Source organism: Mastigoproctus giganteus, chromosome 2 (assembly GCF_048544385.1).
Source record: "Mastigoproctus giganteus isolate SK-2022 chromosome 2, ASM4854438v1, whole genome shotgun sequence".
Classification (NCBI taxonomy): domain Eukaryota; kingdom Metazoa; phylum Arthropoda; class Arachnida; order Uropygi; family Thelyphonidae; genus Mastigoproctus; species Mastigoproctus giganteus.
This window is the reverse complement of record NC_143576.1, coordinates 6,512,857-6,540,602: the sequence shown is the minus strand read 5'-3', so window position 1 is coordinate 6,540,602 and position 27,746 is coordinate 6,512,857. Positions and strand designations below refer to the sequence as shown.

Genomic DNA, 27,746 nt, shown 5'->3' with positions numbered 1-27,746 from the left:
TCATTTAGCTTACTGTCAGAGTTTAATAATCCTCTGGCATTCCCCTTCCTGAATAACTCCTCGTGTGTAAACTTAGCATTTTAACATTAGCTCTACTTGAGGCATATTATGCAAGTAAACCAGCTTATATAGCATCAGCAAGGAAAAAAAAAAAAAAAAACCTTCCAATTTCACTGATCTGTTCACTCCAAATGTTTGTCTAATTCAGCCTTAAATTTCTTTAAGCTATCAACTTAAAACAAAAGAGGCACCTAGTTTGGAAGGATCTATCTAGTTATATTAGAGGAAGCAAAGGAAGTAAGCAAACCGTTAGCCATAATTATGAGAGCTTCCTTGGACTCAGGGGAGGTCCTGATGGACTGGAGGAGTGCAAATGTATCACCAATTTACAAAGGGGGCTCAAAAGGTTATGCAGGTAACTATAGATCTGTTAGTTTAACTTCTGTTCCGGAGAAAATAATGGAATCACTGGTTAAAGAAGCATTGCAGGATCATCTAGACAAGACTGCAGTAATAGTTAAGACACAGCATGGGTTTGACCCCTCGACGTGGACACCTATACGTGGTGAGGGGACCTCCCAGTGATTCTGCTGATTTTCCAGATTAGCATCACTGGGATCTAACGCCCATACCTTGGTTCCAGGGTTACATCTTTGGAATCCGGCGTGTGCAGCTGTGCGCCGCGACCCATGGATTTCGGAAAGGGGGATCCTGGTGGTTGAGGGGCCCAGCCTTAATACACCACTTTGGCCCCTGCTTCGACAAGACGGGAGGTCCTGGACCGGCCCAACTGGGATCAATCGGCGGGTGGTTTTTTACTGCTAGGGTTAACTGCGTTCCAATAAGTCTCCCTCCCTTTGGTCCTGGGACGGGATAAAGACTTATTGGTAACGTGGGTATGGTGCTCCTAAGCGAACTCGGCGTCCCATTCGTGTACGCAGTACCTGCTAGTTCACGAGTGGGTGTCCCCTCGTAGGGCTCCGTGGTGGGTGAGGTACTTAGGCATCAGACACTTTCCTAACCGATCAGATGAGAATGACACCAATTCTGCCAAAAGAGCCAGAACTGAGGATAAACAACCATCTATAACACCGCTTTTCCTCATTCTCCATTCCACCGGAGAGCAGTCAATTGGGAAGATGTCACCCTTCTTCATCCAGAAAGAATTAGAAGGGTTGGCAGGATCACCAAAATCCGTAAAACGGCTGCATTCTGGCGATCTTTTACTCGAAGCTTTAAATACAAAGCAAGCAGAAAGAATATTAAACGCGACATCCATAGTGGGAATACCGATCAATGTAACACCCCTCAAAACTTTGAACTCTTCAAGCGGTGTCATTTCAGAGTGGGATTTTCTTCATGTCTCTGAAGAAGAGATCTGCTCTGAACTAAAAGACCAAGGAGTGACAGCTGTCAAGAGAATATCAATGCGGAAGGAAGGGAATCTCGTCCCTATCCGAGTTCTCATCCTAACATTTAACACCCCACGGCCTCCTAGTTCCATCAAGGCAGGGTATTTAAACTGCCCAGTGAGGATCTATATTCCAAACCCACTGAGGTGTTTTAAATGCCAAAAATACGGCCACTCACAAACGGCTTGTTGTGGTAACCCTGCCTGTGCTCGATGTGGTGCGAAAAAGCACGAGAGCAAGGAATGTTCAGCTTCTACACCGATCTGTATAAATTGCCAACAAGATCATCCTGCCTACTCCAGAGTATGCCAGTGATGGAAGGATGAAAAAGAGATCCAAAAATTGAAAACGGAGCTGAATATCTCCTACCCAGAGGCTAGAAAACGCATTCAACCAATAAATAGCAGGAAGCCTTCATATGCCCAGAAGGTTTCTGCAAAGTGCACTATTGGTACACAAACTGAGATGACTGTACCACCAAGAGAGTCATTCACACCGATTGCCTGCTATTTATTGAGTTCACAAAAGCCCACCAAAAAAACGCAGTGAGCTGCCACTCCTATAACCGTACCTCCTAATGCTCCACCACTACCAAAACCAAGTGGTAAAGAGCCAACAGTAATAACAGAAACAATGGATGTCGAGGACAAGGAGGTACCAGATGAATCAATCTTGGAACTCTTTGCGGAGGAAGAAATGGACATGGGACAGCGTCCATTCTTCCCCAAAAAGGATAAATCCAAGATTGACAAAAGTAAGCCCTCAGCACCTCGGAAGCCGCCTGATGGACCCACCAAGCCAAAATAATGGCTAAATTCCTACAATGGAATTGTCGTGGATTCCGGCGAAATATTGATGACATCAAGGCTCTCCTGGAAAAGCACGAGCCAGTTTGATTTTGCTTGCAGGAGACTTATCTAAAGGCAAACGATGATCCCACAATGCATAACATCACAATTTTTCGTAAGGATAGAATTGCGGATGGTCCTGCTCATGGAGGAGTGGCTATCCTTGTAGGCAACCAGACCCTAGTTCAGCCCTTGCTAATTACAACTAGCATAGAAGCTGCTGCAATTCGCCTTACAGTGGGATTTTTATTAACGGTCTGCTCTATTTATTTGCCACCTGGGACTGACATCTCCCAGGAAGACCTTGATGATCTTGTAACGCAGTTGCCTCCCCCTTTCTTACTTCTCGGGGATTTTAATGGACATAATACCCTGTGGGGTAGTACTAATATCAACGGAAGGGGACGAGTCATAGAGCATATGCTAAATAACAATGACCTTTCCCTTTTAAATACTGGAACAAACACCTTCTTCCACATGCCTACCCGTACTTTTTCTGCCATTGATCTCTCTGTCTGCTCCCCCTCTCTACTCCCGTCACTCACTTGGGAAGTGGAGGAGAACCCATATGGAAGTGATCACTTCCCTGTGATAACCTCTTTACATAGTGGGAGACCGTGTCTTCCTTTCAGGTTACCACAGTGGAAGATGGATCAGGTTGACTGGACTGCCTTCCAACATCAGGCAAATTTTGACCTCAGTACAGTCAGTCAGGAGCCTATCAGTGATGCAGTAACGTACATCACAGAAATTATCGTCCAAGCAGCTGCGAATGCTGTTCCAAAAACATCTGCCCGGTTTCCACCATTTCCCAAACCTTGGTGGAATTCACAATGCACAACAGCAAAAAAGGCTCAAAACAAAGCGTGGGGGATATTTTGCCGATATCCTACCATGACCAACCTTATAGCCTTTAAACGCGCATGAGCCAAAGCACGCTACATCCGCCGTCAGAGTCAAAAGGAATCGTGGATCCGTTTTACTTCATCAATTACTCAGTCCACTAGTACTAAGTTGGTCTGGGACAAAATAAGGAAAATATACATCCCACCCTTCTTCAGTCCTAGATTATAATGGATGCACTATTGCAGATCCAACTGAAATAGCCAATTCTCTTGGGGAAACATTCTCTAACATTTCTGCATCATCTTCGTATTCCCCAGAGTTCCTGGTCCTGAAACATAAAATCGAAAAACAGGCACTTAGTTTTAAGTCTAAGAGCGTCTATCTGTACAACAGGCCATTCACTATACAGGAACTGAAAAGAGCTCTTATTCTTTCCAAAGCAAGTGCTGTTGGACCAGATGGCATCCATTACGAAATGATTAAGCATCTTTCACCAAAATCTATGGATTATCTGCTCATTCTGTATAACAGAATCTTTATTGAAGGGCAGTTTCTGGATTCCTGGCGCAAGGCAATTGTTCTTGCCTTTGCTAAGCCAGGAAAGGATCCAAAAGTCTTTACCAATTATCGTCCTATTGCTCTGACTAGCTGGCTGTGCAAAATCCTGGAGAGAATGGTTAATTTTCGTTTAATCTGGTATTTAGAATCAAATGACCTTCTCTCCAACATCCAGTGCGGCTTCCGAAGGAACCGGACCACTTTGGGCCATCTTATTAGACTGGAAACATCGATCCGGGATGCTTTCCTAAAATGCGAACACTTGGTGTCAGTGTTCTTTGACATGGAGAAAGCGTATGACACAACTTGGAGATTTGGCATTTTAAAAGATCTGCATAGCCTTGGTCTTAGAGGGCAACTCCCCATTTTTATTAAAAACTTTCTAGCCAACTAATCTTTCCAAGTTCGTGTGGGATCCTCACTCTCTCGTTCCTTTAGCCAAGAGGAGGGAGTACCATAAGGATCAGTTTTAAGTGTCACGCTTTTCGCCATCAAAGTAAATTTCATCACAGAACAACTTCCTCCAACCGTAAACAGTGCCCTCTATGTTGATGACTTCAGCATATTTTGTCAGTCATGCAATATGAGGGTTATTGAAAGACAACTGCAAAAATCCGTTGATCGCCTTAATTCCTGGGCACATGCTAATGGCTTCAGGTTCTCGCCGGAGAAGACCGTTTGCATACATTTTTATCGTAAGCGTAATCTTCATCCTGAACCTGAATTAAGGCTCGGACAAAATGCTATTCCAGTAGCAGCGGACACAAAATTCTTGAGACTCGTATTTGATAAAAAGCTGACCTTTCTGGATCACATCCGTCGACTCCGCACGAAGTGCACAAGAGGACTGAATATTCTGCGCTCTCTTATCTCTACGTCTTGGGGTGCAGATCGATGCACCCTACTACGCATCTACCATGCACTTGTACGATCCAGACTAGATTACAGGTCCCTGGTATACAATTCGGCCAGAGACAGTGTACTTCGTTGGCTGGATCCTGTCCATCATTTGGCTCTCTGTACTGCTATTGGAGCATATCGAATATCTCCTGTCCAGAGCTTATACGTTGAAGCAAACGAACCGCCGTTATCGCTTCGACATAAGCAGTTGTCTCTAAAGTATGCTTTAAAACTGAAATCCCTGCCAGACCATCCTATGTGGCCATTCGTTTTTGAGGCACGATGGGAAAATTTGTACAACACCCGTAAGACTGCCAGTCGTCCTTTTGGTATTCGTCTCCTAGAGCTACTCAAAGAACTTAATATCAAGGTAGACAAGGTTGCCCAAACACCAAAGCAACCCCTTCCACCCTGGCATGCTCATGGTCCAACATGTGACTTGTCCCTTAGAAATTTGGGAAAGTCGGACACTCCATCATCTGTCTACCTGCAGCTTCATTCAGCACACTGAGCTGAACATTCTGACTTCGCGCCAGTTTACACAGACGGTTCGAAGTTGGAATCATATGTGGGATCTGCTGCTGTCTTTACAGACAGCACTACATCGGAGCAGATTTCCTCTGAATGCAGCATATTTACTGCAGAGCTGCACGCTATAGAGTTAGCCTTGGCTGACATTAGTGAATGCCAATACCAACGGTTCATTTTATATTCTAACTCTCTCAGCGTGTTACAGGCTTTAATAACTGTGAGATATAATTCTCATCCAGTTTTGTCTAGCATTCAGCAGAAGAATCACTTCCTCCCTGAACGTGAATATGATATCCGCTTCTGCTGGATTCCTAGCCACGTTGGGATTAGGGGAAATGATTTGGCTGACACTGCAGCCAAATCAGCAATTCCCAATAATAACCGCTACCTGTCAGTCCCACTATACAGACTACAGGCAAATAATACATGCGAAGATACACTCCCAATAGCAAAATTCGTGGAATAGACAGTCTACGAATAAATTATATCGTATAAAGCCTGTAATTGAACCGTGGCAGTCTAGTCTGCGCAGGAATCGTAAGGAGGAACTTGTTCTTGCCCGGACCCACATAGGACATAGTCATTTGACTCATTCGTTTTTGCTGAGGGCTGATGACTCTCCTATGTGTGAGTCCTGTGGCACAATTTTATCAATTAGGCACATTTTAGTTGACTGTCCAGATTTTAGCAATATCCGTTTTACCGCTTTTAACCATCTGACTGAGCCGTATACACTCAGTCAGGTTTTATCCGACAATGACCATGTGTCTGCTATTTTTAGCTTTTTGAAATCAGTAAACCATTTTACTCATATTTAAAAAATCTACTTCGTTAATGTTACTTGTTTACTATTTGTCTTTTACCGTTTATACTTGTTTTTATACTTTGACTTGGTGACCTAATTCGTTAGGCCACTGAAAATTTTACTTTTTATGACCAGGTTTTGGCGCATTATAGCCTTGGTCGCTAATGCGCCAATAAAACCCAAGCAACAACAACAACAACAACAGCATGGGTTTGTTAAAGGGAGGTCTTGTCTGACCAATTTGATTAGATACTATGATGTAGTCACAAAGCAACTGAATGCCAGAAATAATTTTGATATTATACTGTTGCAAGTGGAAGACTGCTGTACAAATTGGAAAGGTATTAAGGGTAAGTTGCTACAATGGATAAAGGGATTGTTGAGTGGGAGACGACAGAGAGTGGTAATCAATGGATACTGCTCTTCATGGACAAATGTTATTAGGGGAGTTCACCCTGGGTTCGGTGTTTGACCCATTGCTGTTCTCTATATTTATCAATGATATTGATGAAGGTATATCAGGTTTAAGTCCAAGTTTGCAGATGATACAAAGGTTGGCAGGACTGCTAACGACAGTAAAGACAGTATGGTACTCCAACTGGATCTAGATAAATTGGGAAAATGGGCTGCGAAGTGGCAACTGAAGTTTAACATTGACAAATGCAAAGTACTGCAAGTGGGTAGCAATAACAGAACAGAAATGTACCAACTGGGTGGTACTACTCTCAGGGAAGTGGAAAGTGAAAAATATCTGGGGGAATTGTGCAGTCAAATATGAAGTTCGCTGAGCAGTACAGACGGACTGCCGGGTCAATTCTTGGAGTCTTGACAATAATATATAGTAATTTCGCTAGCAGAGACAGGGAGGTGATTATCCAGTTGTACAAGGCAATGGTCAGGCCACACCTAGAGTACTGTGTACAGTTCCGGAGGCCTTATTTTATGATGGATGTAGAGTTGCTAGAACGAGTACAAAGAAGAGCAACAAGATTGGTGAGGGGAACAAAGTGGTGCTCTTACCAAGAAAGGCTTAAGTTCTGCAAATTGCAGCACCTGGAGAGTAGGCACATAGAGCTGATCTGATTGTGTGTATAAGGCCTTGAATGGGTTGAGCAAGCTGTATGCTGATGGGATTCTTCCTCTTGCTCAGATTAAGAACCTGAGCAGGCACAGTTTCAAATTGAGGAAAGACAGTTGTAGAATAGATGTGCGAAAATTTGCCTTTAGCCAGCCAGTTGTTGATTGGTGGAAGAGACTTCCATCTTTTTTGTTGTGGAAGTTGATAGCCTAAATAAATTTAAGATTGAGCTGGACAGGCATTTGGAACGAATGGATGAAAAAATTGGGAGCTTTTTTTTTTTTTGGCTGATGCTGCATAAGCTTGCTTTCTTGCATCATATGTCTCTACTAATGCTAATACTTCCACAACAAAAGATGGAAGTCTGTTCCGGCAATCAACAACCCACAGGTCACTGTTGAAAAAAAGCTGTGAATTAGGGTTGAATTTGAAAGTGTCTGCAATTCTGTCCAGACATGATAGGAGGGAGTATATGATGAGAGCCTTGTCGATCAGTGGGATTTACTCAAAGAGATAACTACCATCATGGGTAAAGGGAAGGGTTATTGCTTTCGTAAAGGCGTCTACGATGGTCTAAGACAGTATTTAAATTCTATACATTGGGACCAACTGATGATGTTCCCAACAGCAAATTCAAAATGGGAAGCATTTATCTTGGAGGCTACTAGGCTTTACATACCAACAAAGAAATATTGTTCAAGGCCTAAATGGATGTCAGATGAACTAATGAGACACATGGCAGAGAAAAAAAATGCATGGGATACATATAAATTAACACGTGACACAGACCTGTGATAGATATAAGCTGGTCTGTAACCAAGTCACAAAGGAGGTTAGGCAGGCAAAGGCAGATTATGAGAAATCCTTGGCAAAGGATGCAAAGAAAAACAGAAAAGAGTTCTTTACCTATTTAAACTCAAGAAGGAAAGGGATGAATCAGATTGGTCCACTGGATGTTGATGGTTCAACGGTTGAGGATCCTGCTCAGGTGGCTAACAGAACTTTCCCTCAATATAAGGATGCTCTCATAATTATGGCTAAGGGTTTGCTAACCCTCGCTGACTCTTTTAATATAACTAGATAGATTCCATCCACACCAGGTTCCTTTTTTATGTTTAACTTCGACTATTTCTCCTCCACTTTGCTCTCTGTTATTTCAAAATCATTTAGCTCCCTATTAGAATTTAGTAAACTTCTGTCCTCTTCCGTACAGAATTCCTCATGTTTGAATGTAGATTCAAAATACTCATTCAGCTTGTCAGCTATCTGAGCAGGATCATCAATGCGAACACTCATTCGAGGTGAGCAGACGTGCTTTGTCAGGGCTCCTCAGTTAAGTGGATTGGTGTTGATTAGTGCTTTTAAATATTTGATTTATTTAGATATTGTTGGATTATTTTGTTATAGCTTTTCCTGTAACAGTTTGATTTTTATAATATTATAGATATCATTTTTTAAAGATAATTTTCATTGATATTTAGCTAATTTTATAATGGTAGTTACAAGATCTGCCTTAGTCACGTCACAGGGTGTCGTGACTCACACGGAAATAGCCGATGGCGATTTACGGGTGAATCATGATTTAATCTGTTGTGCAACCTGTGGAATGTTTTCCAAGGTTGACCTGGTGACTAATCATAACTCACCTGGGGATTCTTTTCTTTTTGATTGATGTAAGGAGTGCACTGATCTTAAATTACAATTTGGTGCACTGATGGAACAGTTTGAGTCCCTGAAAAAACTGGTACTTGCCCTCGAGAATAATGCATCTGGGAGCTCGTCATGGACTCAAGACTTCGGCAATCTACCAAGTGATGCACACCCGATTCGGGCCTGAAAACAGAAAAACCAAGTGCAAACTACTCTGGTTAAAAAGGACATTGTTTTATTAGGAGACTCCATTGTTAGGGAAACGGGGAATATTTTTTGTAATAAGGATAGGTGGAGTAGAACCAGGATATGTCTGCCGGGAGCAACTATTAATGATGTCACCAACAGATTGTCAGATTTTAAGGGTGGTAAAGAGAATATTATTATTCATGTGGGGACTAATGACATTAAACATACACAATCTGACGATTTGTTGGAAAAATACAGGACATGCTGAGGAAATGCAGCGAGCTAGGCCACAATGTCTTTGTGTCTGCAATTCTCCCCAGACACCATAGGAGGCATTATAACTCTTGCACATACCTCAAGAGGTTTTTATCTGTTTTCCCAACTGGACATATTATCTAGATGTTCTTGGGGGCAGAAACGTTTCAAGTGAGAGGGTAGTTAATGCCAGGGAAGAAAAACTAAAAAACTTCAAGGGTTGTGTTAGGGTAGTTAAATATACAAGAACAGTAAGTCTTAATTGTTTATATAGTAATGTTAGAAGTATCGTCAATAAAACGAGCGAATTCAAACTGCTGGATAAAACAAGTAACATGGACATAATAGGGTTAACGGAGATGTGGTGCCACCCGGAAATTGGGGATGATGAGTTTCAGTATGGCTTGTATAATGTATTTAGGAAGGATAGGGTAGATAGAAGGGGTGGTGGGGTAATGCTTCTTATCAGAAGCAGCCTGAGTGCCACGATAGCTTTCCCGGATTCAGACGTTTCATGTGCTAGTATAGAATCTGTATGGTGTGAGATATTTGGAAACAAATGGATAATGCAAAGAGGAGTAATCTACAGACCAGGTGATTGTGAAGATTATGACGAAAGCCTCTACATGCAAATGGAATGGGCAAGTAAGCATCAATGTCTTATTATGGGTGATTTCAATTTTCCTCTAATTGATTGGAGTAAATGGGAAGGAAACTTGACATCGGGAACAAAAATCAGTTAGATGACTGTTATTTGTATCAACATGTCAGGGAAAGTACTAGAGAAAAGAATATCCTAGACCTCATCATCACCACTCATGAATCAGATGACATAACAGGGCTGATAGTAGAGGAACCAGTAGCAGAAAGTGATCACAGAGTTCGATGGTGGATAATGATGAGAGAGGTAGCAGCAGTAAAATGCAAAGGAATGGGTTTTAATTTCAGAATTCTTGGCCTCTATTAACTGGGTAGATATCGCACAGAGAATGAATACAACTGAACTGTGGTATGCTTTTAAAACATTAATCACAGATGCCTTGAATGCGTATTTACCATTAAAAAAATACTCCACGAGGAGGGTTCGACGTTGGATGAATAGATAAGTTGCCACATTACTTGAGCAGAAAAAGGTGGCATGGAAAGGTTATAGAGCAATAAAAAGTATTGAAGCCTATAACAGCTACAAGATGATCTGTAATACAGCCACAGAAAAGTTCGACAGGCAAAGGCAATTTATGAGAAATCACTAGCAAACAGAGCAAAGGGGGGAAGGGGATAAGGAATTCTTCACATGCCAAGATGAGCAGGACAAACCAGATTGGACCTTTACGTAAGGGAAAGGGGATAGTATGAAATACACCAGCTGCCATTACAGATGAACTCAACAGTTGTTTTGCATTGATATTTACAAATGAAAAACCTTTTCTGGCAATGGGAAATTGTGGGAGCGAAGTTGAAAAATATGTAGTTAATGATATTGAAATCTTGCAAGGTTATTTAATGAAAAAACCTTCGAGCCTACAGGCCAGTAAGGCTCCTGGAGTTGGTGGAATATTATACACTATAATCTTAAGGGAGGCGGTAAGTGAGTGCATTGAACCATTGAGGCTAATTATGCGAGCATCACTAGACTCTGGGGAGATTCCTTTGGATTGGAAAAGTGCCAATGTATCTCTCATACATAAGGGTGGCTCTAAGAGTGAAGTGGGAAATTATCAACCTGTCAGTGTGACTTCAGTGGTAGGGAAAATAATGGAGGCAGTGATCAAGGGTGGAATTCAGAATCATTTGGATAGAATTGAAATTCTCAAGGATACTCAGCATGGTTTTGTAAAGGGAAAATCATGTTTAACAAATCTGGTTTGCTATTTTGAAAGGTTACTCACGAGCTGGATTTAGGGAATAATTTCGACATTGTTTATTTAGATTTCAGCAAAGCTTTTGACTCAGTCCCACATGAGCGGTTGCTTTATAAGCTGGAACAGGTTGGAATCACTGGGAAAATCCTTAGATGGATAGCAGGATGGCTTCAGAGCAGGAGGCAAAGGGTTGTGATAAATGGCTATTCCTCAGATTAGGTTGATGTAAGAAGTGGGGTTCCCCAAGGATCAATATTAAGGACCACTGTTGTTTTTATTTTCATAAACAACATCAATGAAGGAATAGAGGGCACGATGCCTAAATTTGCAGATGATGTTAAAATCGGTAGAGTAGTTAATGATCTCTGTCAAGCTGAGCTGCTTCAGAGAGACCTAGATAGACTTCACGAATGGTCAGAAAATGGCAGCTATGTTTTAATCCAACAAAGTGTAAGGTATTACACCTGGGAAACGGTAATCCCAAAATAACTTATTCACTTGGTGAAGTTCAACTAAACCCAGTACTGGAGGAAAGGGACTTGGGTGTTACAATACAGTCAGACATGAAATTCTCTGAGCATTGTAAACAGGTTGGAAGGAAGACCCATGGGGTCCTATCGATGATCTATCGAACTTTTGCAAGTAGAGATAGGGACGTGATAATCCCATTATATAAGGCTTTTGTTAGACTACACTTGGGACCTCGACATGGGCACCTTTACGTGGTGAGGGGACTTCCCAGTGACGCTGCTGGACTTCCAGACTAGCATCACTGGGATCCAACGCCCACAGCCCAGGTTCCAGGCTTACATCAATGGAATCTGGCGTGTTTGCCGTGCGCTGCGACCCGTGGAAATTCGGAAAGGGGGATCCTGGTGGTTGAGGGGCCCAGCTTCAATACACCACTTTGGCCCCTGCTTCAACAAGACGTGTGGTCCTGGAAGTCCCGGCTAGGATCAATCGGCTAGTAGGCTCGCCTGCGAGGGTCAACCGTGTCAATGCCACGCGCCCTACCCTCATGGTCCGAGGGACAGGATTCAGGCTGGCGGCGGTGCGGGTATAGTGTATGGGTAGCCCTGGCGTTCCACTCCTGAGCGCATTTATTGCATGCCGGGTAGTGGGCGTCCCTTTGGGCTCCGTGGTGGGTGGGGAGTCCGGGCACTGAACAATTTAAAAAACTTCATGAATCCTGATAAACATATTCCTTCAGGGGCCCCAACCCGGTCCCTATCTGAAAATATTGACGGAGAGGCAGATAGCATTATTGCTACAAAGAGGCAGCGAACCGAACTACCATCAGGGCCTGTCCCAAGGTTCTTAATAATGCATTCCACCAACGAAACACCGATTGGTAAAATGTCACCCTTTTTTATACAAAAAGGGTTGGATGGGTTAGCAGGTACACCCAAGTCAGTTAAGAGGCTCCATTCTGCAAACCTCTTGATTGAAAAAAAAAATGACAGCCAGTCTGAACATCTACTCCGAGTAACATCAGTCGGAGGAATACCCATAACAGTGACACCACACAGAACACTAAATTCATCGAGAGGTGTCATTTAGGAGTGGGACCTTCTCGACGTCACCGAGGAGGAAATCTGCTCCGAATTAAAACCACAGGGAGTTACTGCCTTCAAGATAATCACTGCGCGAAGGGATGGAAAAATTGTTAAAACCAGGAGTGTTATCCTGAGTTTTAACTCTCCCAAACCTCCTGATGAGATTAAAGCTGGCTACATCAACTGTCCAGTGCGTCCATATGTTCCAAACTCTTTACAGTGTTTTAAATCCAGAAATATGGACATTCTCAAATGGCCTGCCGTGGAGTCCTTGCATGCGCTCAATGTGGTGCAAAGGACCACGAAACAACAGCATGTTCAGGCACAAAACCCACCTGCATTAACTGTGAAGGCGAACACCCGGCCTACTCACGAGCATGCCAGAGGTGGAAAGAAGAAAAAGAAATTCAACGGCTGAAGGCACAGCTAAACATATCGTACCAGGAGGCAAGGAAAGCAGTGAAACCTCTTAACATCAAAAACCTACCTACGCCCAGAAGGTAGCAGGGAGGTGTTCGATTGGGACTCAGACGGACATGTCCGTCCCTCCAAAAGAATCATTTACTCCCATTGCACGTTATCTTTTAAGCTCCCAAAAACCTGCACAGAAGGACCAATCAGCTGCCACTCCTATATCGGTACCTCCTAATGCTCCACAAATAACAAAATGCAAAAGAAAAGAATAAGAAAGGTGAAATACCACCTAGTACCCAAGAAAACATGGATGTCGAGCAGAAGGAGGTACAAGAAGACTCAGTTTTGGAGCTCTTTGCTGAGGAGGAAATGGACACTGGACAGTGTCCATACTTCCCCAGGAAGGAGAAGGCCAGAACTGAAAAAGGTAAGCCCTAAGCCCTAAACCAAGCCAAAATAATGGGTAAATTCCTACAGTGGAACTGTCGTGGATTCCGGCAAAATACTGATGACATCAAGGCACTCCTGCAAAAGCACAAACCAGCTTGCTTTTGCATACAGGAGACTTATTTAAAGGCAAATGACGACCCCACTATGCATAACATTACCATCATTCGTAAGGATAGAATTGTGGATGGTCCTGCTCACGGAGGAGTCGCAATCCTCATCGGCAACCAGATCCCATTTCAGCCTTTGCAGCTTACAACTAGCATTGAGGCTGTAGCAATTCGCCTTTCAGTGGGGTTCTTATTAACTGTCTGCTCTGTCTATTTGCCACCTGGGATAGACATCCCTCAGACAGACCTTAATGATGTTATCAAGCAATTGCCTTCCCCATGTTTAATTCTTGGGGATTTCAATGGACATAACACTCTGTGGGGTAGTACTAACACCAATGGAAGGGGACGAGTCATAGAGCATATGCTCACTGACAATGACCTCTCCCTCTTAAATGTGGGAACAAACACCTTCTTCCATATGCCTACCCGTACATTCTCTGCCATTGATCTTTCTATCTGCTCCCCTTCTCTCCTTCCTTCACTTACTTGGGAGGTAGAAGAAAATCCATATGGAAGCGATCACTTCCCCATGATAACAACCCTAACTAGTGGTAGACCCTGTCTGCCATTTAGTTTACCGCGGTGGAAGATTGATCAGGCTGACTGGAATGCCTTTCAATATCTGGCAAACTTTGACATTGCTACAGTCAGTCAGGAGCCAATCAATGAAGCAGTCATGTATGTCACAGAAACGATTGTCCAAGCAGCTGCAATTGCAATCCCAAAATCATCCAGCCGGTTCCCACTATTTCCCAAACCTTGGTGGAATTCAGAATGCACGGCAGCAAAAAAAGCACAAAACAAAGCGTGGGGGATATTCCGCCGATATCCCACCACTGAAAATTTAATATCATTCAAACGTGCACGTTCAAAAGCGCGTTATGTACGACGTCAGAGCCAAAGGAAATTTGGATTCGTTTTACATCTTCCATAACTCAGGCTGCTAGCTCAAAAGTAGTCTGGGATAAGATCCGGAAAATGAAGGGAAAATATCCACCATGTCCTTCAGTGATCCTCGAGCATAACGGATGTCCAATTGCAGATCGAACTGCAGTTGCAAATAGTCTAGGGGGAAACATTTGCAAAAATCTCTGCAACAACATCTTTTCCCGCAGAGTTTTTGGCCCTGAAAAAGAAAATTGAGAAAAACCCACCGAACTTCTCTTCAAAAGGGCTTGAATCGTATAACAAGCCCTTTTTACAGGAAGAGTTAAATGCAGCACTCGCTCTCATGCATGCAAGTGCTGTGGGGCCCGATGACATCCACTACGAAATGCTAAAACACCTCTCACCACAATCTAAGGATCACCTTTTAATTCTGTTTAACAGAATTTTTATTCACAAACAATTTCCGGATTCCTGGCAAAGGGCTATCATCCTTGCTTTCCCAAAACCAGGAAAAGACCCTAGCAATCCAAGTAACTATCGTCCTATTGCTCTGACAAGCTATTTGTGCAAAATCCTGGAAAGAATGGTTAATGCATGCCTCGTATGGTATTTAGAAACAAATGGTCTGCTTTCCAGGACACAGTGCGGCTTCCGAAGAAATAGATCCACTCTGGATCATTTAATCCGATTGGAAACGTCCATTCGTGATGCTTTTATTAAATCCGAGCATTTGGTAGCAGTTTTCTTTGATACTGAAAAAGCGTACGACACAGCCTGGCGATTTGGGATTTTAAAAGACCTCTATAACTTTGGTCTTAGAGGTAACCTTCCTCTTTTTATTAAAAACTTTCTTTCGAATCGCCAGTTTCAAATCCGTTTAGGATCCACCCTCTCTCGAGTTTTCTCTCAGGAAGAGGGAGTCCCACAAGGATCCGTTCTAAGTGTCACGCTTTTCGCAATCAAAATAAACTCTATCGCAGAACAACTTCCACCCACTGTAAACAATGCCCTCTATGTAGACGACTTTGCTATATTTTGTAATTCATGCAATATGAGGGTCATTGAAAGGCAACTGCAGAAAACCATTGATCATCTTACAGCTTGGTCTTTGGCTAATGGGTTCAGATTTTCATCACAGAAGACTGTTTGTGTACACTTCTGTCGCAAACGTAATCTTCATCCTGACCCAGAATTAAGGCTTGGGCAAAATAACATCCCAGTTGTAGCAGAATTCAAATTCCTTGGACTTATATTCGACAAAAAGCTGACATTTTTACAACACATTCGTCAGCTGAGGACAAGATGTGTCAAAGAGCTTAACATCCTTCGTGCCCTTTCGTCAACTTCATGGGGTGCAGATCGTTCTACCCTTCTTCACCTTTACTGAGCACTTGTCCGTTCCAAATTCGACTATGGGTCTCAGGTTTATGGTTCTGCTAGAGATAGTGCACTTCGGTGGTTAGATCCAATCCACCATCAAGCCATCCGGACAGCCACTGGAGCATTTCGCACATCTCCTGTCCAAAGCCTTTACGTTGAAGCAAATGAACCATCTCTGTCTCTTCGACATAAGCAGTTATCCTTACAGTACGCCTTCAAATTAAAATCCCTGCCCGATCATCCCACGTGGCCATCCGTTTTTGAGCCGTGCTGGGAAAACCTCTACAACACCCGTCGGACTGCCAACAAATCTTTTGGTATTCGTATTCAAGGGCTGCTGAATGAGCTGAACTTGACGGTAGACATTGCCCAGTCACCAAGGCAATTCTTTCCACCCTGGCATGCTCATTTTCCAACTTGCGACTTCTCCCTTAAGATCTGGGAGAAGGCTACTACACCGCCGTCTACCAGCAACTCTTTGCATCACATAGACAGCAGTATTCTGACTTTCTGCCAATCTATACAGATGGCTCAAAGTTAGAATGTCATGTGGGATCTGCTGTTGTGTTCCCTCACAAAACATTATCCTATAAGATCCCACAAGAAACTAGCATTTATACTGCAGAGTTGCATGCAATACAAACAGCCCTAGATCACATTAAAAATTGCGACTACCAGAGGTATATGATTTATTGCGATTCATCGAGCGTGTTACAGGCTCTGGTATCTGTGGGCTTTAACCCTCATCTGATCCTGTCCAGGATCTGGCAGATTCTTTTTTCTCTCAAGAAATTAGAATTCGATATTCGCTTTTGCTGGATCCCAAGCCACATTGGGATCCGGGGAAATGAATCGGCTGATGCCGCTGCCAAATCAGCCATTTCCGTGGATAATCATTGCCTGTCAGTCCCCTATACAGACTACAGGCAAATAATACGTTCTAAACTGCTTTCCCAATGGCAAGATTCTTGGCATGGACAGGCCACAAATAAATTACATCACATCAAGCCTGTAATTATGCAATGACAGTCCAGTCTCCGCAGGGTCCGAAGAGAGGAAGTTGTTCTTGCTCGGCTCCGCATAGGTCATAGTCATCTAACCCATTCTACTTGCTGAGGGCGGATGACCCACCTATGTGCGAGATGTGTAATGTTATTTTAACCGTCCGTCATATTTTAATAGAATATCCTGTTTTTATAGAAGCACGACGCTTGTATTTTACCGCTTTTAATAATTTGACTGAGCCATTTACACTCAGTCAGATTATAGGTGACAGACACAATATGTCTGACGTTTTTAACTTTTTACAATTTATTAATTTTTATACAAAGATCTAAATTTTATGCTTTTACTTTTATACCTTTTTAACACAATAATTGTTTGACGTGGTAGCCTTGGCTACCAAAATGTTTAATAGCATTTTAAAATTTGACTTGGCGCATTATGGCCTTAGCTGCCAATGCGCCATAAAAAACCAAATCAAATCAAATCAAACCACACCTAAAGAAAGACATTGAGCTTCTTGAAAGGGTGCAAAGACGGATAACTTACCTGGTGAGATCGGAAAAAGGGTGTTCTTATAAAGAAAGACTTCTAATATGTGGGTTGCAGAGTTTGGAAACTAGACACCTTAGAGGAGATTTGGTTGAGGTGTTTAAGGCTCTGCACCAGTAAAACGAATGAGGACGAAATTTTCAAGATTATAAATAATGCTAGAACTAGGGGACATAAATTAAAGTTACGGGGGGGGGGATGTTTATATTGGACTGCAGGAAGTTTTATTTTAGCCAGCGAGTTATAAATTACTGGAATAAGTTGCCTATATGGGTCGTAGAGGCTGACAGTTTGGGGAAATTCAAAGGTCATCTGGATAGTACCTTCGGGTCAGGAAAGCACATAGGATGATAGGTTTAATTTCCTTTTCTTTTATTAATTATCATTATTTATTTATTTTATTATTTTTTTTTTAAATTTTTTTATCATTGTTTTATTCTGGTTTTTTTTTTTTTTTTTTTTTGGCTGGTACAGCATAAGCCATAGGCTTTCTTGCTCCATGCGGCCATTACTAAAACTAATACTAATCTGATTCATCCCTTTCCTTCTATAGTTTACAAAAGTAAAGAAATCTTTGTTGTTTTTTTTTTTTTTCGCCAACAATTTCTCATAATCAGCCTTCGCTTGCCTAACTTTCTTTTTGACTCGATTACAGACTGGCCTATATCTGCCATAGGCTGCTGTGTCACCTGATAATTTATATACATCCCACACGTTTTTCTTCTCTGCCCTCATTAGTTCCTATGACATCCATTTAGGTCTAAATCTTGAGCAGTATTTCTTAGTTAGTATGAAAAGCCTATTAGCTTCCAAAATTAATTCCTTGAAGGCTTCCCATTTAGAATTCGAGGTTTTAAACATCATAAATTGATCCCATTGTATAGAATTTAAAATCTGTCTAAGAACACTGTAGTCACCTTTACGAAACAAATATCCTTCCCTTTACCCTTGATGGTAGTTACCTCTTTAATAAATCCCACATCAGTATACCATGATCACTGTCACTTAGATCCTTTATCCACAAATTCTTAATGTATTGATAATCACTGCTGATAATCAGATCAAAGTATTACTCCCTCTTGTACTAACATGTTAGTACAAGAGGGAGTAATACTCTTAAAAGGGAGTAATACTCTTAAGGTCATTAGTACTAACATGTATTGCTATAGAAAATTTTCTATAGCAACATATTGCTATAGAAAACAATCCTCCAATAAATCCACAAAAGTCTTGCTAGTGTGCAAGTGACCAACCTACAGACTCCAGTCAATATCTGGAAAGTTAAAATCCCCCATTACAAGACATTCTGATTTACTGGCCCACTCTATTTCTCTGCAGAATTGTTCATCGTACTCATCAGAGTCATTAGGCCTCTACCACACCCTCCTACTTTCATTTTCCCTTTCCAAGTGCTTATGACACACCAAACTGACTCAGCATTGCACTGTCCACCCGTATCAACTGGTGGACAGTTGATACTGCACTTCCTTGGATTTTGTGTGTTTCTTAACTAACAGCATAACCCCTCCTCCCTTCCTATTCTGTCTGTCCTTTCTCCACATATTGTACTGCCAAAATTCCAATTCTTCACTGCATATATCTGTGTGACACCATGTCTCTGATATCCCAACAATACCTGCTTTTGATGTCTTGATCAGCACTTCAAATTCACCAAATTTATTTACTGAACTTCTAGCATTGATGTACATGCACCTATTCTTACTCTTAGTTACCCTAACACAGCCCATGTATTTACTTGTTTCCATGATGACTCCCAGCAACCTGCTCTTCAGGCTGCTGCTCATTACAATAGAAGCAGTGCAAAAATTTTCAACCCTGCCTGCAGCTACTGTTAATCTTTTAGTCTATGAATCCCCTCCACAAACTAGCAGTTTCTGTCCCACCTAATTGTGCCTTGATAGCATCAGTAAATATTCTTGCACCCTTTGTATTTATGTCTATCTCAACCCTGTAGAAGCAGTCTGTCTTGTTAGCAAGCACAGACCACACTGAAAAAAATTCTACTCCATGAGCCTTGCACAGTTTCTCCAAGGCCGAAATGATTGACAAGGCTGTCATCATATACTCCTTTCTATTGTATCCAGGCAGATTTGCAGATACAGTCAGTCCTCGTATATCACGATAGTTGGTGTTCCTAGAAACCCTCATGCAATACAAAATCCTGCAATATAAATAACAGGCTCTATGGGAAAAATAGGGTTAGGTTCTGACCACCCAAGATTGAACACACATTTTTAACCAAAACATTACCAAACACAATAAGTAATCATAATAAAATACTTACATATTTTATTACGACTATTACATAATAAAATATTGCTAATGCTTTTGCTTCTATTTTAATCAAACTTGTTCTTTGTTTGATTTTCTATCCAAACAGATGACAGCCGTTCCATCTCTTCGAATTCTTTGCGTCTTGATCTAATGGATTTTATTACACTTTGAGTTGTTCCTGCTATGAAAGTTGTTTTTATTTTCTCTGCATTCTTTCTAATTCTCGGCATTGCCTCATTTAGCATGTGCAATATCACATGGTCTTTCATTTCGTTCAAAGTGTTTCACAATTTCATATTTTTTCTCTATCGACAGAGGTGGAGTGGCCATAAGCCTTACCGGAGAAACCCTGGTGGGCCGGAGGCCAGAAGACAGTGGATGCCTGTGTGATTTTGGCCATAAATGTTAGTATGAGGCTGCTACAAATTTTCCCAGGTAAGAATTTTTGACCCAGTCCACCTCAGCCTATCGATACTGCTTTTCTTTTTCTCTCTGAATCTGTAGTGTCTTCACCAGGATGCTTCCTTTTCACGCCTTTTAAGTTATTTTACTCATCTTTAGGGAATAAAGCACAATTACAAAATGAGGAGGCATTCTTGATACACATAAACAAAGCTGCATGCATGTATCAACTGAATAAACACACCGTAAAAGCAGAGACACACTAATTCACATTTTACTGAAGCACATTTCTGGCCGTTACTACTATAAAACAATAAAAACAATTTCCAGTTGCTTTCCTGCTAGTGCAATCTGTTATAAATGGGTAGTAAACTCGATCTAATTGCATTTGGAATAATACCAATAGCTGGAATTGTGTGGGTTTTTACGGTGAAATGTGTTTCCCCTTCGCTGATATAAAAAACAAATACATTTTCAGAATCTTCTCTTCATTCCTATCGTGTTGCATTCAGTTGGGGTGATTCCACGTTCAACTGCCATTTCTTATAAACACAAAGGCAAATCGTGCATAAGCGAATTTGTTTCGTGTTATACACGATATCGTTCCCCTATTTATAAATTGTGTATGATCAAATTCGTGTAGTGTAAACACGTGTGATACGAGGACTGACTGTACCTTCAAATTTAATCCTAACCCGCTACTTTTTTTCAAATAGACCTGTTAAGTAAATCTGCAGATCTCTTACTCTTAAGGTCATTAGTACTAACATGTAACACCTTTTTTGCCCTTAAAAGATGATATCTGTTCTACCTCATCAATTTTTTGCCCTTGGCAGACATACCCTGGTCCTGTTCCACCAACTTATCTTGTCTATGTTTCATATCCTCCAAAATCCACAGGTCTGATGTTTCACCTCTTCTTGTCATGTAGCTTACATTTTTCCTTTGTATAGCTTTCATTGCTGTTGCTTCATTTATGCACAATTTATGTTCATTCTTCTTTTTATTAATGGCACAGCAGTGCATAGCACACGCTTCTTGATTAGACCGGGGCTCGAGCCCGTGACCACCAAATACAGAAGATGCAGAAAGGTCAGGGAATGACCATCGCATATCCCCAGAGCAATATGGTCTTGGTCGCTAATGCTCCTTAAAAAAAAAAAAAAAAAAAAAAAAAACCAAACCAAAAAACCTTTTTATTAAAATTATTGCATTATCTAACTTTGGGTTATGTGGACATTTTTTAATTATGTAGAAAATTCGGTTTGACCTCCTTTATTATTTTTAAAACTGTATTTGTGAATTGTAATATGGGCATGCATGTTTGATATGTTTGAATGAATATATTGCACAATTGTTGAACTGATATATTTTGCTTGATAATTATCCTGGTAGTTTATTAGTTAGATGATTTTTTAAGTGCTTTATTTCATAGTTGACTTTACTAAAATTTTTGAAAACTGAGTTGATTTTTGAGCAACTTGGAAAATAAATTTTATATCTGTATGTTGGAAAATGTCCATAACTATGTTACATTTGGGGTTACCGATGGGCACTGTCCTTCTTGGACTAATGTTATTAGTGGAATCCCTGAGGAGTAATGAATTCAGTGTTGGGCCCATTGTTTTCTCTGTTTATTAATGATATTGATGAAGGCATATCAAATTTAATGTCTAAGTTTGCAGGTGATACAATGGTTTTCAGGGTGGTTAATGACTGCAACAAGTGCTAGAAAAATTAGGTAGATGGGCTGAGAAGTATCAGTTGAAGTTTAACATTGACGAGTGTATGGTAATTCATATCCAAGTAAGCATATCAAGTAATCCAAGAATAACATACCAGAACATACCACTATGTGGTACAACACTGAGGGTAGTGGAGAAAGGAAAATACCTCTGGTTAATTGTGCACTGAGATATGAAATTTTTTGAGCAGTGCAGAAAGGCTGCAAGGACAGCCCATGGGGTCAGTGATATACTGGAATTTTGCCAGCAGGAATAAGGAGCTGATCGCCCCATTGTATATGGCAATGGTTACACCACACCTTTAGTACAGCATACAGGTCTATAAGCCTCATATCAATAATCTGTTGGAACAGTTGCAGTGAAGGGCAACAAGGTTAGTAAGAGGAACAAAAATGTACTCTTACCAAGAAAAGTATCCGTTTTGCATATTGCAATATCTGAAAACTAGGCACTTCTGAGGAGATCTGAATGGATTGAATAACTTAAATTTTGATGGCTTCTTCCTCTTGCTTAGATAACGCACGTGAGGGGTATAAATTTAAATTGAGTAAAGGATGGCTGCAGGATAGATGTGTGGAGATTTATTTTCAGCCAGCAGATAGTTGATTGTTGCAATAAACTTCCATCTGGTGCTGTCGAAGTACATTGTTTGAATAAATTATTAGAGGGGTCAGACAGGTGATTTGAGAAGTTTCCTGTTTTTATTTTTTTGGTTGATGCTGTATAAGGTTGCTTTCTTGCATCATTTTAAGACTATTGCTACTATGTATCTGAAACTTTAACTTTGAATTTCTATGCAAAGAATGATAGCAGTTAATGTTTAACTTAACGCTTATTGGACAATGCAATTGTTACTTTATTCCACTGGATTCAAAAATGTTAAAAGCTTTTAAAATTATCTGTTTCTGTTTTGTAACTGTTGTTTAGTTCCAGTACAGATAATCACCTTTAAAATTAGTTTTGATCATAGCTTGATAAGCTTATTTATTTATGAATTATGATGAATCTGCCTGCTGCATGTATATAATGTTTCAGAAGTTAAGAAGGCAAATTTTGTTTCAGTGCAGTTTGGAGTTACATCTTCCTTTACAAATCTAAACATTGATAATAAAGAAACCTAGGTTTTTAGCCCTGTATATAAAAAGGAAGCTCTGTACATAAACAGGAAACACAAAAATAGGAAATGACAATAACTAAGTATTCGAGGCAGAGGTGGACTGGGTCAAAAATTCTTACCAGGGAAAACTCACAGCAGCCTCATACTAGTGTTTATGGCCAAAGTCACACAAGCCTCCATCGGCCTGCAGCCTACTGGGGGTTTCCCTGGTAAGTGTTATAGCCAGTCCGCCTCTGATTCAAGGTTACAGTATATTGCATGATACTGATCACATTAACTTTGATGTTTAAGATTTCTTTTAATTGGTGCAGTTGTCTTTGTTATGTAGAAGCAGTTGCTGTGTCGTTTTGGGAACTGTTCGTCATTCTTGACTGCCATTCTTATTTTACTTGCATTAAACAAAGTGATTTTATTTCACTGACAGAGAGAACAACAACAACAACAACAGTTCACAGTTATACATATATATTGTTATTGAATTAACTTAAAAAAATTGACAAGATTTATTTAGAAGTTTGTCATATAGAACTTTCTCAACAAAAATACAAATGGGAGGGGTGTCTGCACATAATGTGATCTGTGTAATATATAGGGTAGCCATTCAGTAAAAATATTTTCCTGATATTTCTAAATTCTTCTCTGAGTTTTTCCTTGGCATTTCCTCAGAGCTCTCAAAGTTAAACTTTTTTACCGTGGAGAATTTACCAAAGAAAAGACTGAGAAGGAGAATTTAAAAAGAGCAAACAGGTACTTTTATTATTTTATTATTATTATTAGCCATATGGTGCTAGGAAGCCTGGGGCTTATGCGGCACCAGTCAAAAAAAAAAAAATTTCTGAGTTATCCTGAGAGAGAGAGAGAGAGAGAGAAGTAGAAAGGAATCACCAAGAAAGAGAAGAATGATGATATCCAGCTCAGGACCCTGGGTTTTCCAAGCCCATACTCACCAGATGTGAGCCCCTGGTGGTTTTTACTGAATTGCTACCCTAGATATTTCACAGCCTGTATCATTGTCAAAATTAAGAGAGGGTTTGCTATGGTGCCTAGGAACTAAACCAAGTACATCATCCTTACACACCACAGGCTAAAAGAACCTCAAACACTTTCACCTGCCACAACTAGGATGCCCACATAGTCAGAAGTCTAGTATAACAAGTAGTTATTGGCTGGTATACTTTTGCCAGACCTAATAAAAGTTGGAAGCAAGAACATAGCTTTGAAATAGCCAGTCATTCTTGGACAGAGGAAGAACAGGTTTATCAACCGCAGAGAGTATAAGGAGTAATGTTTTATACACTCACCTTCCCCCCACTCAGCAGTAAGTCGAAATTGTTGACCTACCAATATAAAAATGAATGAATCAGTCTTTTCAAGAATCTGATAACTGAAAAGGTTTCATAAAACCCCAAAAGAAGACAAGTTATACAAAGAACTATTGAACATTGAATTAACCTTCTTCACCCACAGAATTTTATTTCCTACACAGGAACTAACATCATCACACCCTTGTTCCAGAAAGTTGCCATTGTCTCCTCGAGTAGGATAGCTGGATAGGTCATCTCAAAGCCTATTTCCCAGACTCCAAGATTCTCCCATGTTGACAAGAAGAAGAAAAAACATCTCCTTCACATATACCGATGCTTTGACGTGTTTATTCTGAATAGTTGTGACATAGCAGCTGAAACATTGAGTAAATGCTCTATTTTTCTGGAATGTGTTTTACTTATTTTAACGAGCATTAAAATAGTTTATTAATTTTTATAGACTTCTATAAAGTACATTTAAAAAATTACCAATGCAGTGTTCAGTGTTGCCTTAATAAATTAAACACTTCTTACTTGCTTGATATCAAACAAATTGTATATTACTCAAGCTATTCATAACACTCTTGACTTTGTTTATTTTCATTCTGCCACCCCAAGCATATCTTTGTTATATACTTGTTTACCTCTAGCTTTTGACTTTTTGATTTACATCTTCAGTACCACTGATATTTCTTTAGTTTACGACAAGGCAATACTGTTATTGATACTATATGACATTAATGATAGTTTTGCTTTGTGCATGTTAGTGTCATACTTTTTATTGCCTTTCCATTTTATCTTGTAAATGATAATGCTAAAAGAGGTTCTGGAGGAAGTTAGTTTTTTTTTTTTCTTTTGTTTATTTAAAAAATATAGTCACCTTAACTTTGATAAGTGATTGATATGTCCAAAAAAGAACATTAGCAGTTTACTTTTTGTATAATACAAGGTAGGATACCGAATTTTTGCCATTACCCTCTCAGATTTCAACTTGAAGATATTTATGATGCAAGGCAAGATACTTTTCGACAGTTAGTGAAAAAAATCAACTTGGCACTATTTTATTTGGCTGATGACTTATTTTATGTTTAAAAATACACAAAATGTTATTCATTAAAAACTATACATTAAAATAAAAAAAGTTCGTTTTTCTTTATTTTTCGTTGTAGAGGAGCAGTATTTTCTGGAACACACTATATTCCACTATTTAAAGGTTATCCATCTGATCAAGTGTTGGATCAGTTGAAGAATGTACCATTGGCTTTTGAGCAGAAAATCAACAGAGGTGAACTTAATATTTTAGTAAGTATATTATCAGTTTCCAAATTATAGACTAGAAAATTTATTGTCATTGGTTGGTTTTTCTGTATTTTAATTTTGTTGTATTTAATACGTCAAGAGCACCAGTGAGTTTAATTTTTCAGTGCTATCTGCTAAAGCCTTCTGATTTCTAATTAATTTATAAAAATAATATGTGACAAATCAGTTCTCAAATTTTTTTCATCTTGCATACTCCCCTCTCTTTCCGCTAATATGGTCAGAAAACTTAATTTGCAGCACGGTTGTGTTATGTCTAATATTGCTTACATTTTCTGATTGTGAAGTAGATTATTCCATTATATAAAAAATGGGAAATGTAATTTTCTTCTTGCTTCTTTTGAATATGTTGGCATGCAAATACAATAGAACTTCATAAATCGATGAACGGTGAGATTTAGCTGTTTGAAATCTAAAATTACGGGAAACTGTTATATAGTAAAGTGCACAATTGCCAAAATATTATAGTGTTCCAAAGAAGCAACTTTCCATTATGACAATTTTGATAGGGAGAAGGGGTTAATGCTGTTAGTTAAGGAATACATAAAATCTGAGGCAGTGAATCCAGTTGACATGGATTCACTGCCTCAGAGAATCCAGTTGACATGGATGGACAGTGCAATATTGAGTCAGTTTGGTGTGACATCAGAACTGGTCCAACAAAAATGAGGGTAGGAGAGTAATAGGCCTAATTACTCGAATGAGTACAATGAACATCTGTACAGAGAAATAGAGTGGGCCAGCAAATCAGAGTGTCTTATAATGGGGGATTTTAACTTCCTAGATACAGACTGGAATTTGTGGGTTGATCACTCGCATACTAGCAAGACTTTTGTGGATTTATTGAATGATTGTTTTCTACAGCACCACGTTCAAGAAGCAACAAGAGGGAGTAATCCTCTTCATCTCGTTATTAGCACTGATTTTTCATGAATTAAGAATCTGCAGATAAAGGAACCACTTGGTGGCAGTGATCAGTGTGCTGACTTGGGATATACTTAAAGATATAAGGGTAAAAGGAAGGGTTTTTGTTTATGATGTTTAAAACAGCAAATTCTAAATGGGAAGCCTTCAAGGAATTAATCTTGGACGCTACTAGGCTTTTCATACCAACTAAGAAATACTGCTCACAATTTAGACCTAAATGGATGTCAGATGAACTAATGAGGCTCGTGGCAGAAAAGAAAAATGTGTGGGATGTATATAAATTATCAGGTGACACAGCAGCCTAAGGCAAATATAAGATAGTCTGTAATTGAGTCAAAAAGAAAGTTAGGCAAGCCAAGGCTGATTATGAGAAATCCTGGGCAAAAAAAAAAACAACAAAGACTTCTTTACTTATGTAAACTGTAGAAAGAAAGGGATGAATCAGATTGTTGCACTTTGAACCACCAATATCAAATTGGTGGTTCAAACGTTGATGATCCTGCTCAGATATCTGACAAACTGAATGGGTATTTTGCATCTACATTTGCACACGAGGAGTTATTTAGGGAGGAGAATGCCAAACTTTGATCAAACTCTTCTCAAAATATTAATGTCCAAGGAGCTAAAGAATTTTGTGATAACTGAGAGCAAAGTTGAGGAGAAATTGTTGAAGTTAAACATAAGAAATGCATCTGGGGTGGATGGAATCTATCCAGTTGTAAAGGAGGCAGCAAAAGAAGTAAGCAAACTCTTAGCCATAATTATGAGAGCATTCTTTGATTCAGCGGAGGTCCCCACAGACTGGAGATGTGCAAATGTATCCCCTATTCACAAAAAGTGACAAGATTAATTACAGACCAGCTAGTTTAACTTCTGTTCCTGAGGAAAATAATGACGTCACTGGTTAAAGAAGCATCGCAGGATCATCTAACTACAACTGCAGTTATAGTTCAGACACAACATGTGTTTGTTAAGAGGAAGTCTTGTGTGACCAATATGCAAAAAGTTATTTTGATATCATATACTTGGATTTCAGGAAAGCTTTTGATACCATTACACATGGAAGACTGCTTTACAAATTGGAGCAGTATGGCATTAAGGGCAAGTTGCTGCTATGGATAAAGATATGTTTGAGTGGGAGAAGACAGAGGGGACTAATGTTATTAGTGGAGTCCCCAAGGGTTCGGTGTTGGGTCAGTTGTTGTTTTGTATATTTATTAATGATATTAATGTCCAAGTTTGCAGATGATATAAAGGTTGGCAGAGTTGTTAATGACAGTAATGACAGCATGCTACTAAAACAGAATATAGAAAAGTTGGGAAGATGGGCTGAGAGGTGGCAACTGAAGATTA

The 27,746-nt window shown here is 40.1% G+C and overlaps 1 protein-coding gene across 1 annotated transcript in view; it reads left to right on the top strand.

Annotated features, from left to right (window-relative positions):
- Window positions 1-27,746, top strand: part of LOC150089137 (uncharacterized) — a 448,517-nt gene that overhangs the window by 361,764 nt on the left and 59,007 nt on the right. The window contains exon 16 of the mRNA XM_090389422.1: window positions 25,319-25,451. Within this exon, the coding sequence (XP_090245548.1) occupies window positions 25,319-25,451 (133 nt within the window). The remainder of the gene's footprint in view (window positions 1-25,318; window positions 25,452-27,746) is intronic.